Below are 20595 nucleotides of genomic sequence, written 5' to 3'. Positions count from 1 at the left end.
CCCTACCCATTCACCCTCCAAAAAAGCAGTGTAGGGTAAATAAAATCAAGAGATGGTTTTTGACAAGTCCTTTATGAAAAGTAAAGAATGTCCCCCTTTGTAGCTCCAATGTGTCTTCTTCCTCTCCTCAACGTGTCTTCTTCAGTCTCCTCCTCCGGTGTTCTTCCTCCGGTCTTCTCCCTCCAGTGCTATCTTCTCTGCCACTGCTATCTTCTGTCAAGTTTGTCTCATGAGATGATGTCATTAGATGGCCATGCCCCATGGCTATATAATAAATGGCAGACAGCGGGAGCCAACACAATGGAGACAGTCAGTATTGGAGGAGGACCGCAGCAGTGGAGAAAAAAATATGTAGTAGAATAAATATTGGATTAAATTTGAAAAAAATTAATTTTAATTTTTTTTTTATTGGGAATGTTTTATAGCAGAAAAACAGAAAGTAAAAAATATTTTTTTTTTTTTTAAGAATTGATGCGCTTTTTTGTTTATAGTGCAAAAAAAAAAAATGGAAAGGTGATCAAATACCACCAAAAGAAAGCTCTACCTGTGGGAAAAAAAGGACATCAATGTTATTTGGGTACAGCGTTGCATGACTGCGCAATTGTCAGTTAAAGTAACGTAGTGCCGTATTGAAAAAAATGGCCTGGTCATTAAGGGGGAAAACCTTCCAGTCCAGAAGTGGTTAAACCCAAAAGCAAACATTTATTATATTGCAGATTACCAATTCTCAGAAGAGATGGCTGCATTCATTTTCTTTTTTTAGGTTTTCTTTTCTCTATTTTCATCTGGTGTTCTAGCCAGTAAGCTCTTTTCTAGATGTATAAGTCTACAGGAATGAGAAAAATCATATAACACTGGATGGGGTTCTTACAATGATCAGCTTTTATTTATTCATGTAAAATCTTTATCCTAAAAAGAAAAAAAACTGTTTGCTGTAATTGATTACATTGACTATATCTTATAGTTTGGCTTCAATTTTTTAGTGTATTTAAATCTGCTAGTACATGTGGCACTCTCCTTCCCACCAGACTGCTGGTGTGCCCCCTTCACGCAGAGTGGAGGCACGCCAATACATGAGGTGTGTTACTGGCCAGATCACCAGTTGAAAAACACCTGGGGAATAAAGCCTAAAAAAGAAAACCAATGCAGCCACCACATCTAATGGTTGGTAAGCTACAATATATACATTGTTGGTTTTTGGTTTAATACCACTTTAACTTTACTTTCCCAAAAATAGAAAAAAGCAGAGTGCTTATCTTCAGTTCTGGGTATACTGCTGAAAAAATGACTAGTTTTCTATGACAATTAGCAGAGCTAATATCTTGTAAACATACTTGAAGGTCCCCTTCCCTTATGCTGGTGGGAAAAAGGCCATTATATTGGGGGTAAATGTTCCTATATAATTGGTCAATGGGAAGAATTCCCTCTTACAGATAGCTAAAAAGATCATTTGAGTTAGTGATCAGTTATCTAAGACAGAAAACCCAGGGATATTCAAGGGAACCTTAAGATCCACTGAACCCTGATTGAGAAAGGCTGCTCTATGGTACCTACCCATGAGTCATCTGCTTAAACCATATGTGTAAATTGCAGCTTCAGCTATGGAATCTGTACACAATAGTTGTTGTTTTTTTTCTTCAGTAGGCTGTAAATATAAAAAATAAAAAATGAAAAGAAGCCTTTAGTTATTTTTTAATACATGCTTATTGAACCATGTGCAAAAAACACATAGAGATGCTTCTATATCATGTGGTAAAGCAGTCAAAAATAATGTAGTTGACCATTGGCCAATAACAGTCATCTCAATTAAGTTTCAATGTTAAAACAAAGTGTATGAGGAGAGAAAAAAAAAGTGGAAAGGGATGAAATGAGCAAACAGATACAGAAAAAGGGAGGGAAGGGGGGGGTTAAGTGCTATGCTCAAAGAAAGACATCCCAATTAGTTACATGAAAAGTAAATAACAACCACTATCAATCATGAAAACCCATAAGATAATTATGGAGTTTCAGAATTGTCAGAGGCCATAATCTCTGCATAACGGGAAGTAGTCAGAAATGTTAGCCTACATGCCCAGGTTTTGTTAAAAAGTAACTGTGAGTTATGTAACTCATACGTGAGATCTTCCATTTCACAGATACAGTCTATGGTTGGGAACCAAAGTTTTAGAGAGGCCCACTTGCCATTTCAAATATTTTGCTGCATTAGGTAAATGGGGAGTATTGGAGCATTTGCATGGGCCTATAGGTTCAGTAGAGCAGTGAAATAGAAATACCCATGGATATTCAGGCACTAAATAGCCTTTTATGAATACCATTAGAGACTAAATGAAAGATCAATATGGGCATATGAGAGGACATGTGTATCCTATATGAGCATGTGTGGCCTCCAAGCCACATCCTCACAGCAAGGAAATGGATAATCAGGTAACAACCAATGTAACTTAGCTGGGGAGTAATGTCAATGGGACAGCAACTTGAAGTTCATCTCAGTCGTTTTGCAGGATAATGAGGAGATATGAGCAAGATGTAAGATTCTATCCCATTGGGCATCAATAAGCGACTGCTTTAGGTCAGCCTCCCAGGATGTTAAGTTAGTGGGATATTCTATTTACTTGAAATCCTGAAGAGCTAGACAAAACTGTGATATTCCCCTTGATATGCCCTGCTTTGAGGCAAATATATGCTCTATTAGACTAAGATCTTTGCATGATCAAATATTTTTTGGCAGGGAGCGTATGGATTGAAGAAAGTGCCATTCATAAGTACACCATTTTGGAACACCTGATGCAGTAATAATGGTCGAGTGTCAGTCCATGACTGTATCAGTGTGGCAAGGAGGTAAATAAGCATGACCCAGTAGAGGCATTAGGGATATAGTCCCATTGGAATGTTCTTCAGTCTATGGGGATGTTTGTAGGAGGTGAGCGTTGGCTCTCCAAAGTTTGTTAGGGTTGAAAGCGAAGGAGAAGTTGATAGTGATGCTCACAGGCGCATGGTCCGACCATGTTATAGTGTTGATAGAAGAGTTAGGAATGGATTGCAATAACCATTTGTCTAATAAATGCGGTCTATTTGGGAGTAGGAGTTGTGGGGGGCAGAAAAAATGGTACAGTTTTTCTCTGTCATATGATGATATCGCCAAACATTGTGTAGGTCATGGGTGCGGAGAAAGTTCAGCATGGGTGAGAAGTGTCTGAGGTACAGATTGGAAGTGTTTAGAGATTGATTGGGTATTATATTAAAGTCCCTACAAATGATCAAAAAACCTTGTCTGTGCTTCTTGATTTTCTTCATAAGCTTGTTAAGAAAATACATTTGGCGTGAATTTGAAGCGTAAAGGCAGGCCGAAGTGTATTTAGATGCTGCGATGATACAGATCAGAATTATGTATCGCCCGTTGGGGTCAGAGAATTTCTCATGCAATAGAAAGTCTGTTGACTTAATAATAGTTACTAGGACCCTGCATTTTTTTCCCTTGGCTGGACGTTGAAAAAATGTGTGGAAAGTTTTTGTAGTGGCAAGGAGGAGTGGTGGATTCTTTAAAGTGGGTTTCTTGGATACAGATAATATCGCAGTGCGATTGTTGTGCTGTCTGCCAAAGAGATTTGCAGGGTGGTTTAGGCCCTTTATATTTAGGGTCAGTATTTTAAATGCCATTTGAAAAAGTGATGAGGAATACTCACATTCAAACCGAGACAGAAGGCAGTTATGCTGGTAGGTTTGGTCTGTAGATGGTGGAAAGCAGAGTAGGTTCTGGATACATCCATGGATAACACACCAAGGTAGTCCCTTAGAAAGTTTATGGAGTTCACATGCATAGGGGATGCAAAAGGAGGAATAACAAGATTAAGAAACAAAACAGTCATTACTATGCAGCCTTGAAGAAGCCAAGTAGCCTGCATCAACCAGGTTGAGGAGAAACAGTTCAAGTGGAACTAGTGTGATGGCTGAGGGGCCGCAGAGGGAGACTAGGTGGCCATGAGTGTTAGCCGTGCTTTTTGTTGTAGGTCAGCTGTTTCTGGAACGAGACCCAGAATGGGATTTGAACCACAGGGGTGGGATCTTGTCAGGATGGTTGCAAGCTCCAAAATGGGTGGCCTGGATAGATATGATGCCCCATTTCCCACATACTAGTGAAAAAACTTTTTTCAGGGAGGTGATAGTAAGGGTCGCTCTTTAGTGTTCTACACATAGTTTGGTCGGGAGTTTCCACTTGTATGCTATGTTGTTGTTGTGGAGTATTTTAGTGATCATATTTAGCTGCCTGCGGATATCCAGGGTGTGTTTTGAAAGATCCACATAAATATGTATGATTGCATTTAGTTCCGGGGGTTTCTCTAGGGAATGGGATTTCTTCAGTACTTGTTCTTTAGTGAAGAAGAAGTGAACCCTCATGAGCATGTCTCTGGGGACTTCATCAGGTAAAAATGAGGGTTTGGGTATGCGATGTATGCAATTAATAGTGAGATCCAGTGGGGATATTTCAGGCACTAATGAGTGGAAGAGATTTTTGGCATATTGCATAAGATAGTGAGCAGGTACGGATTCAGGCAGGCCTCTTAGTTTTAAATTATTTCGCCGGGAGTGATCCTCCAGAACGGCTATGTTTGCACTGAGCCAATGTCTTTCTTACTCGATTTAATAATTTGTGTCAACTAGGTCATTAACAGTTGTGGTAATATCAGCTATTGTATTTTCTACCTGATTAACTCTTTCACCCAGCATAGAGATTTCAGCTGAGAATTTGTGGGTAAGATTAGAAAATTCAGCATGCAAGGATCGGTGCAGGGTTAGGATCATTTATTTTTGTTGTGTATCCAGTACAGGCTGGTTAGAGGTGGGAAAGCTAGCAATGGGGGTTTGGAGCTCAGCCTTGGTATCCATGGAAGCGGAAGCAGATGAAGTGTAGACTGACCCAACCAACACTCTAATTGAACCCAACGCTTACTACTTTGGCAGAAGGTCCATTCTGCAATCCAACTTTGAACCATAGCTTGAAAATATCCTTTAAAATCTGGTAGGCAAGATCCCTTGGGTTCTTTCAATCTAAAAAAAACTATTCTGGATAGGTGAGGTGGGGATCACTTCCAAATGTACTTTCCAATAATGGAATGAAGTATAGTAAAGTAGCCAGGTGGCACTCCAAAGGGAATCATCTGAAACAAAAACAATATTTGTGGCGACACGTTCATTTTTTTTTTCACAAAATATGTCTTTAATAAAGTTTTAAAGATAACATACATTTAATCGTTATAATTACAGTCTTAGATAGTTGTTTCATCTAGATAATGGAACATCCAATAAACATCATCTTAACAAATGCAACAGAGGATATGAAAGGATTGAAATATTGCTGGTGGTAACATTAGTTTTATCAAAGTGAGATCTAGATGGGTGGGCAACACGTTCGTTTTATTGACCTTTACTTCTGCCTAACCTGTTTGTGAAAGTGGGTACAAATGATTAAAGTCCTGTCTGATGGTGTTAAGGAGGGGCATGTAGTTTGTTCAAAAACGTTTGGAAAGGGACGGTGTAAATGTGATCCCAAGGTATTTCAGTGAGGATAATTGCCACACAAACAGGAACAATGTTTTCAACTCTTGCACTTCTGAATGTGGAACAGTAAAGTTAAGGATCTCAGATTTAACAAGATTAATTTTGAAATTTGATATCTTGTCAAAGGTCTCAGAAGACAACATCAAATTAGGAGAAGTGATCCTAGGCTGCCATAAATAGAAAATAGTGTTGTCAGCATAGGCTGCATATTTATGTTCTTGTTGTCCTACAACTATGTCATGGATGTTGGGGTCTTGTCAAATGATTGAGAGGAAGGGGTGAAGGGAGAGGGCAAATTGAAGGGGGATGACGGGCAACCCTGTTTCATTCCATTGTGTAAAATGAGCGAATCACTAAGGATACTGTCGACTTGGATTTGTGCTGTAGGGTGACTATATAAGTGTTGCAATTCGACAAAGCATCCGTGGTCCAAGACCTAGGTGGGCTAATATAGACATAAGATAGTCCCAGTCCACCCTGTCAAATGTTTTTTTAGCATCAGTATAAAATAACAGAGTGAGCTTGGATTAATGACAATTGTGTGTAAATAACATAAGAGTCTTAAGTGAGTTGTCTTTAGCTCCCCTGCTGGGAATGAACCTTGTCTGACCTGAAGAGACTCAGTTTAGCAATACCCGATTCGCCAATACCTTTGCGTAAATTCTGGCATCAGTGTTTATAGAGAAATGGGCCTGTAGCTTCCACAACAGGTGGGGTCCTTACCCGGTTTAGGAATGATATTGATGTGTGCGTGTACGGTTTCAGGGATAAACTTCCCATCCCCAGGAACGTTGTTGGCATAGGATGCTAAGTGAGGGAGTAGGACATCTTAAAATGTTTTATAATACTTAGCTGTGTAGATATCGGAGCCAGGAGCTGAATGTGTACAGAACACCCCCAGAAACATAATTTGGCTGGCTCACTCATTTTCCCAGAAGTCTGCACCAAGATGCAAGTCAGATTTCAGACATCCACTGCAACAAAAATGTCATTTTTGGTGAGATACTCTCAATAGGAACACGCCTAAACGGATGCAGGCACAGCAGCTTTCTTGCCCTGAAGCTGCTTCAGCTGATTGATACATATGAAACCACTCCCATTACACTCAGTCAGCAGGTGACTTAAAGGTAGGAATCTGCAACAAAGTTTGTTAAAATCCTTGCAATGTACAAAGATCACCCAGAGGGGAATTTTTTTCTTTAAAAAATGTGGAGTTACGCTTTAAGTTATCCCTACTGGCACAAAAGAAGAATCTAAGCTTAAAACAACTTGCTGTAAACAGGATTTCTCTCCGTTGATCATCCAGCCATTTCTTACACTTAGAACCTAAATTTCCCGTGATCACTTCCTTTTAAAATGACCTATATTAGTGGCTTACTTCTACAAAATACAAAAAACATTTTAGAATATTTATATCATGTCTAAAATAGTTTTTTCTGTAGATGCTTAATGACACTCTGTGCGGGCTTTTGCTAAGACAGTATGTTGAAGTGACTTTCTTATTTGGAAGATTTTGAAAGATTTTTTTTTTTTTAATTTTTTATTCCATCTATACCTTATCCAAAATGTAAAAATAAAGTTTTTGCTTTACGTATGTTTTAACTATCCAGCCAAAGCAACTATTCATTTTAATATTATTATCCTAGAAATGTACCAATTAGGGTGTACATCATTGTTCAGTAATTCAGCATTTTTCAGGTGTTTCCTCATACTTTTATCAGTGTCGCATTTAATAAATACTTCATATTGCTGTTTAGTTGGGTCTTAGGAAAATATATCCTTTGGTAACATAGTATAACACAATGTTTTTCCTTGTAACATCTGAAATGAAATAGCATTTAAAATACAATTTGTATAACATATGGCTATCAATTTAGAACACATGAGATAAATGAGCTGTTGCAGATTTTATTCCATAGGACATAACATGTTCTTAACAGCTGCCATTGGATTTTCATTAGGGCATAATATGACTGGCATGATACATTTGAACCTGTCCTGCATGCTTGAATACATTTTTCATGATCCAGCTGAAAAAAAAAGATGTTGACAAATGCATTACTGAAAAGCCTCTGGATTCTTCAAAGTTTTACAAACTGTTAATGTGGTCTCAAGTGGTAACTTGCATCTTGAGAATGTTTTCTTTCAGCAAATATACATTCTCAGATTGGGCATTTCTGGCATTTTTTACAGTGGATATTTTTAGTTGATATTATTATTATTCATTTTATCATCATCTTAATTAGGTTCTGCACCACAGAAAAAAAAGCATTTTTTTAAATCTTCAGTTTAGAATTGCCTGTGGTTGTTTACTTATTGAAAGGCATTTTTGAAGGACAAAAGGGTTTAAATGCACTAAGCGTATTTAAACGTGTCTAAGTAATGCTCTAAACCAGTGATAGTGAACTGTGGCACCCCAGATGTTTTGGAACTATATTTCCCATGATGCTCAACTACACTGCAGAGTGCATGAGCATCATCGGAAATGTAGTTCCAAAACATCTGGGGTGCCAAGGTTCGCCATCACTGGTTTAGAGCATTACTTAGACACATTTAAACCTTGGCACCCTAGATGTTTTGGAACTACATTTCCCATGATTTTCATGCACTCTGCGGTGTAGTTGAGTAGCATGGGAAATGTAGTTCCAAACCATCTGGGGTGCCAAGGTTCACCATCACTGCTCTAAACCGACCTTCTTAGCGTAACCCTCTTGTCCCAATAAAATATACACACAAAAATATACCACGTGAGTAAATTAAAGAGGTAAAAATATGGTGTGGCAGTTAGTGCTACTGCTGTATAAATTATTCAGGAGATGACGGAGCCATGTGTTGCATTGGTATTGCAACCATATATTCTTTTGATATTGTAACCAAGACTATTATTACGTATTGCATATTTTTTTAGTACTTCTGGAGTTCTTATTTGGTGTTTTCTATACAGTACAAAATGATCTTTTTATCTTGTCTCTGTTTCCAGGTATATTTCATCTAAAAGTACCAGAAAGTTCTCCAGTAGGATCACCAATTGGAAGGATAAGAGCTGTGGATCCTGATTTTGGAAAGAATGCTGAAATTGAATACAGCATTGTACCTGGAGATGGTGGAAATCTTTTTGACATCAAAACAGACAATAATACACAGGAGGGAATACTAATCCTAAAAAAGGTATTTCTATTTCCACGTTGGACACTATGGGGTTTATTTACTGAAGTTAGAAAGGGCAAAATTAGTCACAATTCTGCAGGGAAACCAATCAGCTTCTAACCTCAGCTTGTTTAATTAGGTTTTAGCAATAAAACCTGGAAGTTGAGTTTTTTTTTGACCAGGCAGTGTATTTTATATAGATGTTTTACACACAGAGTGATTTATGTCAAGCATTTTTTTTTCTTCGTTTAATTTTGATGATTATGGCTTACAGCTAGTGGAAACCCAAAATTCAATATCCTAGAAAATTTGAATATTACATGAGAACAATAAAAAAAAAAAAGGAGTCACATATGAGCTCCAAAAAAGATAAGTTAGAGCACTCCCAGACGAGGGTATCCTTTGTATGGTATGAGTAAATCATAGGCAGGAGCTTTGCTATAAAGATTGATATATTCTCAATAGATTCGGAAACAACTACAGTGGGAAGGTAGGCAGCATTGGTTAATGAGGTACATGTGCTTGCCGTTCAAGGGGCCAGGAGGGAGAGCCGTAAAGTTTATGTAATGTCCAAACTACTATCAGGATTTCTAAGCCAATGGCTCCACCATGTGAAGAATTTTGTTAGGCTGTAGTGAGCTTTCGCAAACATGTATTCCATATGCATGTTCTGGTTTAGAATAAGTATACACTGTCGCAATGTAGGCGTGTGGCGGGATTTCCAATTTCTGGCTATCGCCAATCGTGCCGCTATCAAGATGTGTGTGATGACAGGGTGGAAGTCTATGTGCCAGTTATGAAGCCCCACTCCCAGTAGGGCAGTCTGCGGCTCCAATGAAATCTGTTGTCCCGTAATTTGTTTGATGAGCGAGTCAATTGCTTTCCAGAATGCAGTGATCTCGTGGCAGTACCACCAAATATGCGATGCCGAGCCGAATTGTCCACACTCCCTCCAGCAGCGATTCGATTGTGTTGGGAAGATGCGTGACAATTTTTCTGGTGTGTAGTACCAAAAATGGAGAATTTTAAGAGCCGATTCCCAATGTGACAAACATTTGGAGAATTTTAGAGGGTATCTCATAGCTTGGTGCCACCCTTTGGTGTCTTCCGTGAAATGTAGATGGTATTCCCATTTGTCCATGGAAGGAAGCTTTTGCTGATCTGATCCATTTGCCAACAGCTTATAAAAAAAGGAGATCCCTCTGCGGGATTTAGACGGTTGTAGATAATTTTGAATAATCTGTAGTGGAAGTGGCGAGGAAGACCACAGGTTTTTTCCCAAAGAGTGCCGAATACGCAGATATTTAAAGAAGTCTTTATTTGGTATATGAGACCTGGTTTGTAGTGCAGAGAAGGTGGATAGCTGGCCTTGGTTGTATAAGTCTCCAATCGAGGTTAGACCGATAGTCACCCAAGAGTCGATCCCTAGGTCCTGACACAATAAGGTTAAAGCTTGCAGTGGTAGTAGCTTAAGAGTAGTACATAGTAGAACCGTATGATCATCCTTCATACACAGGGGAGAATGACAGGCAGCTTGTTTACACAAGCCGCCTGACTTTCTCCCTCTCCCCCGCCGATCGCAGAGTGACCGGCGGACATCGGGTCCGCCGGTCACACGCGCGGGGGGGTCCGTGACCACGCGGGAGCGCGCCTCCGGCAGCGCGCGCTCGCTCCCTAGACCCTCACAAGCTAGTGACGTAGCCCTACGTCACTTTGCCTGTGAGGGGCTGACCGCCGACGTAGATAGTCGTGCGGCGGTCGGCAAGTGGTTAACTGTTATCTTATAGTAAGAATCTTGGTTTCACTTCAGTTCCATTCTGTTGACAAAGCCCCTCCTGAAACTGATATTCTATCTATAAGACAATGGTTAACTTTTTTACAGTGTGTTTTCCCAGTTTGTCTTACCAGTATGTGTCAGAGTAGAAACGGATACTGTATACACAGCAGCCTTGGAGCTACAATTCTTTATTAGAACCACTGGAAATAATGGACACTAGACATGTGCAATTAGTTTTGGTCCAAATACAAATTCAAATGGGTTTTTGGATATTCCGAGATTCGGATGGATCTACATTTCCGAATGAAATAGTAGCAAATAGTAAAAAATGTCATTGAAATTTGTGAAGCTTCGTTTCGTTTATTTATTTTTTAACAAATTCCAAACATTTCAGAATGATTAGAATTCGGATCAGTGAAAAATGATCGACCAATTCGAATTCTGTATGAAGAATAGCTGGTTGTTAACCACTTAGCGACCGTCCACTGCAGATATACTACGGCAGGCAGCCGCTGCTGGGCAAAGTGACGTATGGGTACGTCACTCGCTCAGCCACCTGTGGGGGGCGAGTGTGCGCCGCCGGAGGTGCGCTCCCACCCCCGCTCATTCACATGCATCCCCGCGTGAGTGACCGGTGGCTCCGATGTCTGCTGGCCACTCGCGATCTCCCGCTGGAGAGGGAGAAAGGCAGGCGGCTAATGTAAACACAGCCATCTGTCATTCTCCCTGGTGTAACTGCAGAGACTGTACGATCCTGCTATGTAGGATCGTATGTCTCGGTGGTTACATCACAAGCCACGGCCCCGCCCCCAAGTTAGAATTATGCCCCTAGGGATACATTTAACCCACTGTTTACCAATAAAGTTAACCCCTTCCCTGACAGTGTCATTTTTACAGTAACAGTGCATATGTATAGCACTGATTAGTGTAGTAATGTCACTGGTACCCCCAAAAGTGTCAAAAATGTCAGTCAAGGGTCCAATCTGTCTGCCGCAATGTCGCAGTACCGCAAAAAAAAAAACGCAGATCGCCACCATTACTAGTTAAAAAAAAACAATAAAAATGACATAAATCTTTCTCGTAGTTAGTGAACGCAATAACTTTTGCGCAAACCAATCAAAATACGCTTATTGTGATTTTGTTTACCAAAAATATGTAGCAGAAAACAAATTGGCCTAAAATGTTAAAAAAATTTGATTTTTACATTTTTTTGGGGGGGAGTTTCATATAAAAAAATGTGAAAAATATTGTTATTTTTTTCAAAATTGTCGCTTTTTTTTGTTTTTAGCGCAAAAAGTAAAAATCGCACAGGTGATCAAATACCACCAAAAGAAAGCTCTGTTTGTGGGAAAAAAAGGACGTAAATTTTATTTGGGTACAGCGTCGCACGACCACGCAATTGTCCGTTAAAGTCACGCAGTGCCGAATCGCAAGATAGGCACTGGTCTTTGAACAGCCAAATCCTCCGGGGCTTAAGTGGTTAAGCAGCGGGCCAGGAAGCCAGCCGCCGCATCCTTAACAATTGATGATTTATCAGCTGTCAATGGGCTTCCCTACTGACAGCTGAAATGTAAACAAAACAATGCCAGCAATACAAAAATGTTTTTAAAAATGGCGTGGGGATCACCACCCAATCCATACCAGGCCCTTTGGGTCTCAGATGAGTTTTAAGGGGAAACCCATGCCAAAATTTAAAAAATGTGGGGTCCATACCATACCCTTATCCGAGTATGCAGCCCGGCAGGTCAGGAAAGGAAGGACGAGCGAGCGCCCCCTAGAACCATACCAGGCCACATGCCCTCAAGATGGGGGTGTGCTTTAGGGCAGGGGACTCCCCAATCCATACCTAGCCCTTTTGGGTGTGGTATAGATTTTAAGGGAAACCCCACACCAAAAATTTAAAAAATGGTTCCCTCCCAAAATCCATACCAGACCAGATAATGCAGCCTTGCAGGTCAGGAAGGGGGAGGGTCTAGCAAGCGCCCCCCAACCATACCAGGCCACATGCCCTCAACGTGTGGGGTGCTTTGGGATATGGGGGGGCTCTGCTATTGATGGGGACAAGGGCAACCATGGGCTGTGGTTGTGGGGGTCTGCAGGCAGGGGGCTTATAGGCATCTGGAAGCTCCCTTTAACAAGGGGGCCCCCAGATCCCAGCCCCCCCGTGTAAATGAGTATTGGGTACATTGTCAAAAAAGTGTAGGAAATAAATAAAAACAGTACACAGGTTTTTGACAATTATTTTATTAAAAAAAGAAATAAAAATGTCCCCTGGTGCAGATCTATCATCAATCACAATGTCGGTTGCAGCGCCAGACCCAAAAAAAAAGTTTTGCCCGCAAAGACGGCTGTCCGCCGAATGCCTGCTTCGCCTTTTAACAGTTCTTAAAAAGGTAAGAAGCGGGCCACCTGGTGACAACACCTGGTGTCCAAGCCCCCTTGTGATGTCACTGACCCGGGCATGCTGGGTCGGTGATATCATAAGGGGGCGATGCCAGAAGGTGACATCCACCCCTTACCTATATAAGAATTGTTGAATGGAGGAGCCTGCAGTAGGTGGTTAGCCTTTGTTAAAGGCAGAGCGTTTTTTTTTCTGGGTCCGGTGGTGGTGGCAATGTTGTGATTGACGATGCATATACCTCTGGGGGCATTGTTTTTTATTTTTTTACATTTTTTTAATAAAGGACTTGTCAAAAAACATCTACTGTTTTTCTTTATTTTTGACACTTTTTGGTGAATAAGTAAGGGTACAATGTACCCCATACTCATTCACATTGGGGGGCAGGATCTGGGGGCCCCCTTGTTAAAGGGGGCTTTCAGTTATTGATAATTACCTTGCCTGCAGACCCCCACAACCATCGCCCAGGGTTGTCGGAAAGAGGCCCTTATTCCCATCAACATGCAGACAAGGTGCTCTGGGAAGGGGGGACAGAGCTTGCTCACCCCCCCCCTCTCCTGGCCTGCCAGGCTGCCTGCCTTTGATAAGGGTCTGGTATAGATTTTGGGGGCCCTGCTTTTATTTTTTACATTTTGTGAGTCAATTTAAATGTGTTTGACTGATTCTTTAGAAATGTCATTTTTGCTACAGAAGATGATACATGGTACAGATGCGCCAATTTCCAAAGCAGACTAAGCAAACCCCCAGGCACTATATTTAACCACTTCTGGACCGGAAGGATTTACCCCCTTAATGACCAGGTAATTTTTTGCGATGCAGGACTGCGTTACTTTAACTGACTATTGCGTAGTCGTGCGGCGCTGTACCCAAAAAAAGTTGATGTCCTTTTTTTCCCACAAATAGAGCTATTTTTTTTGGCGGTATTTGATCAGCAGTGCAATTTTTATTTTTTTGCGCTATAAACAAAAAAGTGCGACAATTCTGAAAAAAAATATATATATGTTTTACTTTCTGCTATATAACATTCCCAATAAATTTTTTTTAAAATCAAATGTTTTCATCATTTTAGGCCAATTTGTATTTTGCCACATATTGGTAAAAAAAAAAACAATAAGTGTATATTCATTGGTTTGTGCAAAAGTTATTGTGCCTACAACTAGGGGAAAGATTTATGTCATTTTTATTTATTTATTTTTTTTTCACTAGTAATGGCGGTGATCAGTGATTTTTATTGGGACTGCGACATTGCGGCGGACAGATCGGGCACCTAACTGACATTTTTGACACTTTTGGGGGGACCAGTGACATTACTACAGTCCCACCAGGGGCAATCAAATGGTTAAATGTGTCCCTAGGGGGTGCTTTATAACTGTGGGGGGGTTCTGCATGAACACAGAGACCTGTGTCTACCGTAATTACAATGGCAGACCGCCATTCTGCCTCCACAGGGAGCGATCGCGGGTGCCCGGTGGCAATTGCAGCCGCCGGGCCAACTGATCCGCTTCCTCTGTGGTGAATGAGTGCGCATGCGCGCTCCCCCGCTAGTGGTCCCGCAAAGCAACATACAGTTATGTCGTTTCACGGGACAGAGCCAACCTGCCACAGTAAAACTGTGGTGTGCGGTTGTTAAGAGGTTAAGGAGTTTTTTATTGTTATTGTTTTGCTTTAGGTGAGGGTTCTATGCTGTCGCCCCCCCCCCCCATTCTGGCCTGCCAGGCTGCATGCTCGGATAAGGGTCTGGTATGGATTTTGACCCCATACCATTATTTTTACATTTTGGCATGGGGTTTCCTTTAGAATCCATAACAGACCCGCAGACCCAAAGGTCCTGGTATGGATTGGGGGGGAACCCCATGCTGGGTATTTTTTCTGAATTTTCTATTGCTGGCATTGTTTTATTTACCTTTCAGCTGTCTGTGGGGAAGCCTGCTGACAGCTGATGAGTCATCAGTTGTTAAGGACCCGGTGGCTGGCTTCCCAGCCCACTGCTTAACCGCTTGCCGGCTGCTCACAGTATATTTACTGCGGCAGTCAGCCCCTCACAGTCAGCTGTGAGGCTCTGGGGAGCGAGCGCGCGCCCACGGAGGCGCGCTGCCGCGCGGTCACGGACCCCCCCGCGTGTGTGTCCGGCGGACCCGATGTCCGCCGGTCACTCTGCGATCGTCGGGGGAGAGGGAGAAAGTCAGGCGGCTTGTGTAAACAAGCTGCCTGTCATTCTCCCCTGTGTATGAAGGATGATCATACGGTTCTACTATGTAGAACCGTTGATCACTGTTCATACATCTGAAGCCACAGCCAATCACAGTAGAAAGCACGCCCCTAGGGACACACATAGCCCCTCCCTTTCAAAAAAAGTTAACCCCTTCACTGCCGGTGTATTTTTACAGTAACAGTGCATATGTATAGCACTGATTACTGTAGAAATGTCACTGGTAACCCCAAAAGTGTAAAAAATTTCAGTCAAGGGTCCGATCTATCCGCCGCAATGTCGCAGTACCGCAAAAAAAATCGCAGATCGCCGCCATTACGCGTTAAAAAAAAACCCAACAAAAATGACATAAATCTTTCCCTTTCTTAGTAAACGCGATAACTTTTGCGTAAACCAATAAAAATACGCTTTTTGCGATTTTTTTTTACCAAACATAGGTAGCATAAAACAAATTGGCCAAAAATGTTAAAAAATTTTGATTTTTACATTTTTTTGGGGGAATTTTATATAAAAAAATGTGAAAATTATTGCTATTTTTTTGTTTATAGCGCGTGATCAAAAAATCGCACAGGTGATCAAATACCACCAAAAGAAAGCTCTGTTTGTGGGAAAAAAAGGACGTCAAATTTGTTTAGGTACAGCATCGCACGACCGCGCAATTGTCCGTTAAAGTCACGCAGTGCCGAATCTCAAAATAACCCCTGGTCGTTTAGCAGCCAAATCCTCCGGGGCTTAAGTGGTTAACAACTAGTTATTCTTCACACAGAATTCAAATTGGTCGATCATTTTTAGACCTATCCAAATTTGAATAGTTCCAAAAAATTGGGATTCATTCGAATATTAATAAACAAAATGAAATGTTACTAGAAAAATTAAACAAATTCGGAAACCAAACTAAATGAATTCCTAAACAAAACAAAATTAGTAAACATTTATGCTTTGCATTAAGATTAAAAGCCTCTGAGCGCAGCAGCCCCCCTTATACTTACCTGAACCTATCTCTATCCAATGATGTTGCAGGAGTGTCTCGGCTGCTCAAGACTCTCCCTCCTCATTGGCTGAGACAGCAGCATGGCATTATTGGCTCCTGCTGTTATCAATCAAATTCAGTGAGCCAATGAGGAGAGAGAGGAGGCAGGGCTGGGATGCGCCTCCATGTCTGAAAAGACACAGGAGGCTACGGCTCGGCTTGGTGCCCCCATAGCAATCTGCTTACTGTGGGGGCACTCAACAGGAGGGAGGGGCCAGGAGTGCCAAAGAGGAGGATTTGGTCTGCTCTGTGCAAAACCACTTCATAGGGCAGGTAAGTATGGCGTGTTTGTTATTTTTAACAAAAACAAACAAGACTTTACAATCACTTTAACGTTGCCAGCAGACATGGCTGTAAACACTTGTTGCAAATGTGGCAAACTTTATACAGCATGTCACTTTTGGCACGCTGTACCACCATCTAACATGCTCTATTCAAGTGAATAAGACCACGCACAGTGGTGCGATTTATCCCAAAAAAACAGGCGTCTAAGAGGTGGCATATCACCTCTAACCTGCCTGTCAGCCAGCTCTGAAAAACAATCCATTGCAGATTGCTTTTCAGAGATGTAAAACATATAGCTGACCATGTGAACAATGCCCTATGGCTATACATTTGTGCATGATGGTTAGTAAAGTAAAAATACAGTATTTTAACAGCTTTTCTAACTTGTATGTACTGTATATTTCCTTTGTATTTAATATAACTGTAGTCTCAATTTATATTGTGATGCAGAATTTGTTTGCACCTAATTAATACAATTCAATTAATGTTTTTTAACAGAAGAGTCAAAATCAGACAAGCTTTTCAATAGCATATTAACCACTTAACGACCGCTCACTGTGCCTCTACTGCGGCACAGTGGCTCGTTGTCGTCCGGCGACGTAGACCTACGTCGCTGGACTCCTCCCCCTGTAGGCGGTGCTCGCGCGCCGCCGGAGGCGCACTCCCGCTGTTTTCATTCACAGCAGGAGTCGGGCCAGGGGAGGAGCGGCGGCGATCGCGCCGCTCTTCCCCGATCGTCGGGGAATCTAGTTTGGAGATCCGCCCGCCTGTGTAACTTTTGCGCAAACCAATCAAAATACTCTTATTGTGATTTTTTTTACCAAACATAGGTAGCAGAAAAGAAATTGGCCAAAAATTTTAAAAAAATTTGATTTTTACATATTTTTTGGGAGGAATTTCATATTAAAAAATGTTAAAAATATTGTTGTTTTTTCAAAATAAACGCTCTTTTTTTGTTTATAGCGCAAAAAGTAAAAATCGCACAGGTGATCAAATACCACCAAAAGAAAGCTCTATTTGTGGGAAAAAAAGGACGTAAAATTTGTTTGGGTACGGCGTCGCACCACCGCGCAATTGTCAGTTAAATTCGCACAGCGCCGAATGGCAAAAAGTGGCCTGGACGTAAGACAGCAAAATCCTCCGGTGGTAAAGTGGTTAAACAGAGTAAAAAAATGTTCTTATTATAATTTCCTCCAGAATTGCTTCTATTTGGAAAGCTATGTATTATATCTTAGAAATATATATGACATGTAATGAAATAGGGCAAGCAAACTAATTTGTGCCTCAACCCTATATTTTGATATTGCGAATAAAAATGCTTTAATTTTGAATGTGGCATTATTTGACTAAAAACGGGCCTAAAACATCAATATTTTATGAACTGGTTTATGTTGCAAAAACCTAAAAATGATCTTTATATAAATAGCCACATGGATCCATGTATAAAATTTTATTAGTTACAGTATAGTAAACATAAAACAAAGCTTTTTGAAAACATGAACACCCATGTACTGGGGTCATACATAGAAGCCAAGGTTTCTCTATACAGTATATATTTTTTTTATTATTATGATATCCAATTCAAGACTGCATAGCCAGTTTATTTTTCCCAAAAATCATTTGATTGTAAGGTATAACTCAAACCATATTTGTAAGTATCTCCCATTGATGAGCAATGCAGCTGATAGCAAGGTGCACATATTAATGCATTTTCAAATTTGCTAATGTGTGGCACAAAAAACTTTTGTGAGATACATTAGCTGCAATATTAGCTAGTTGGTTATAACAATAGCAAAAGTACAACAATATACAGTAACTGAAGGCTGTTATAATAAGAATGGATTATAGGCAGAAGCAAGCAAGCAGTATGTAGCAGGGCAGCAATAATATTAGTAGAATTTGAATGCTAGTACATTTTTATGATGGTAATCTTTAGACTAGTAAAGATAGCTACTGGTAAATTGCAGTCAATGATTATATGATCAGCCAAGTGGTGATAACAGCGCCAGTTTTATCCTGAAAGGCTTCTGACAGTAAGCAGACAGCCAACCACATAGAGTAAGCCAGTTTATCCAAAATATTAAAAAAAATGTTACTAAATTGAAAGATGTCACAAGTGGAAAATTGTGCATACCTGTAGATATGTACTTATGTGAAATCACCAGGAAAATTGGGCCAAAAGGGTAACACCACATGGAAAAAGTCAATGGACCATACACCAACAAGCTGGGAGGTAGCATAGAAACAATAATTTAATTTAACATGTTAATAAGAATCACCGGGATAATTGGGCTGAAAGTCATAATAGCACATGGTATCATAATCAATGTTTCAAACATCGACAAGCTAGGAGGTAGCTCAGAATCAGTAATTTGAAGAACAGTTTTTGCAATGCCAATGAGAATTACAATGTTGCAGGCTCATACATAGCAGATGAAAAGGGAGAGCTGCATAAGATATCAGCTAAAGCAACCTGACGTGAAAGAAATATATATTATGTTCCTAATTAACCATTTCTCAACTCCAAGCCTAATCAGCCCAAATTAACTCCTCTTCTCCCCTTAGCTACTATATGATTTTGCTGCTAATTATTATTTTTGTTTAATGTCTACTATATATATATATATATATATATATATATATATATATATATATATATATACATATATATATATATATATATATATATATATATATATATATATATATATATATATATATTGTGAGGGATTAGCTCGGTGGCGGGCGTGGATGACCCCTTGGGGGGTGCGTTTTCACAGAGAGATAGCCGAAAAATGCTTGCAAACAACAGTTTGGTTTATTAATGCATTTTTCTTCACCAGACTGCAAGCGTCAAAACCAGCAAAATAAAATAAAAGACAAAATAAATCCTTGCCTCTGTGGGCGGCTACTTTCTCACACTGGAACCAACCTACTGTTGGGCAGACTTTGCTGATCCTACAGCAGACCATCAATAGTCAATTTATAATCTCTTCACACAGCAAACAGTACATTTAACATGTCCCTTTTCCTCTTCATATAGAACATGTCCCTTTGTTTTCTCTCCACATAGAAAAACAGTCCATGTCCTCACCTTTGAGAAGTCTTCAATCTTACTTAATTTCCCCTTCACACAGGAAATGTCCATTGGTTTCTTTTCACCTAGAACCTCACTTCGAGTAGTCTTCACACTTGTTTACCCCCCTTTGCGCAGCACATCACTTCAGGGGGTCTTCTCCCATGCTCACCAGCTTGTCGGGAGGCACACGTCTGTCTGTCCTCCTCTCCCAGCCCACACGGCGACAGAAGGCAGCAGTCCTTCTCCCAGGCTTCCTCAGCGTCGGGAGGCACACATCCGTCTGTCCTCCTCTCCCAGCCCACACGGGTGACAGGAGGCAGCAGTCCTTCTCCCAGGCTTCCTCAGCGTCGGGAGGCACACATCTGTCTGTCTTCCTCTCCCAGTCCACACGGCGACAGGAGGCAGCAATCCATAGACTTCCTCTGGACAAATTATAGAGGCCTTCATTTCCTCATTCCGAACAGCTGAAGGCCTTTCAACTTCTTTACACCTTCCTGCTGCCTTTGGCAGCCGACACCCTATAGTAATTGGTGAACTTTCCAAGCCAGGTGGGGAATGTGTCTCCTCTCTGTGACTACATTCCCAGATTTACCTGACTTCCTGTCACAATATATATATATATATATATATATTATCTCACAAAAGTGAGTACACCCTCACATTTGTGTAAATATTTTATTATATCTTTTCTTGTGACAACACTGAAGAAATTACACTTTGCTAAAATGTAAAGTAGTGAGTGTACAGCTTATATAACAGTGTAAATTTGCTGTCACCTTAAAATAACTCAAAACACAGCCATTAATGTCTAAACTGCTGGCAACAAAAGTGAGTACATTGCTCAGTGACAATATCCAAATTGGGCCCAAACGTGTCAATATTTTGTGTGGCCAGCATTATTTTCCAGCACTGCCTTAACTCTCTTGGGCATGGAGTTTACCAGAGCTTCACAGGTTGCCACTGGAGTCCTCTTCTCCTCCATGACGAAATCACTGAGCTGGTGGATGTTAGATACCTTGCGCTTCCCTACCTTCCATTTGAGAAAGCCCCCCAGATGCTCAATAGGGTTTAGGTCTGGAGACATGCTTGGCCAGTCCATCACCTTTACCCTCAG

General features: G+C 40.8%; 1 protein-coding gene across 2 annotated transcripts in view; it reads left to right on the top strand.

The window, feature by feature from the left end:
- Positions 1-20595, top strand: part of CDH12 (cadherin 12) — a 1418552-nt gene that overhangs the window by 1322507 nt on the left and 75450 nt on the right. For both annotated transcript variants that reach the window (XM_082259248.1, XM_082259247.1), the window contains one exon: positions 8537-8724. In XM_082259248.1, coding sequence (XP_082115374.1) covers positions 8537-8724 — 188 coding nt within the window. The remainder of the gene's footprint in view (positions 1-8536; positions 8725-20595) is intronic.

The sequence above is a fragment of the Pelophylax lessonae genome (assembly GCF_965119305.1).
Source record: "Pelophylax lessonae genome assembly, chromosome: 5".
Taxonomy (NCBI): Eukaryota; Metazoa; Chordata; class Amphibia; order Anura; family Ranidae; genus Pelophylax; species Pelophylax lessonae.
This window is presented reverse-complemented; position numbering and strand designations above follow the sequence as displayed.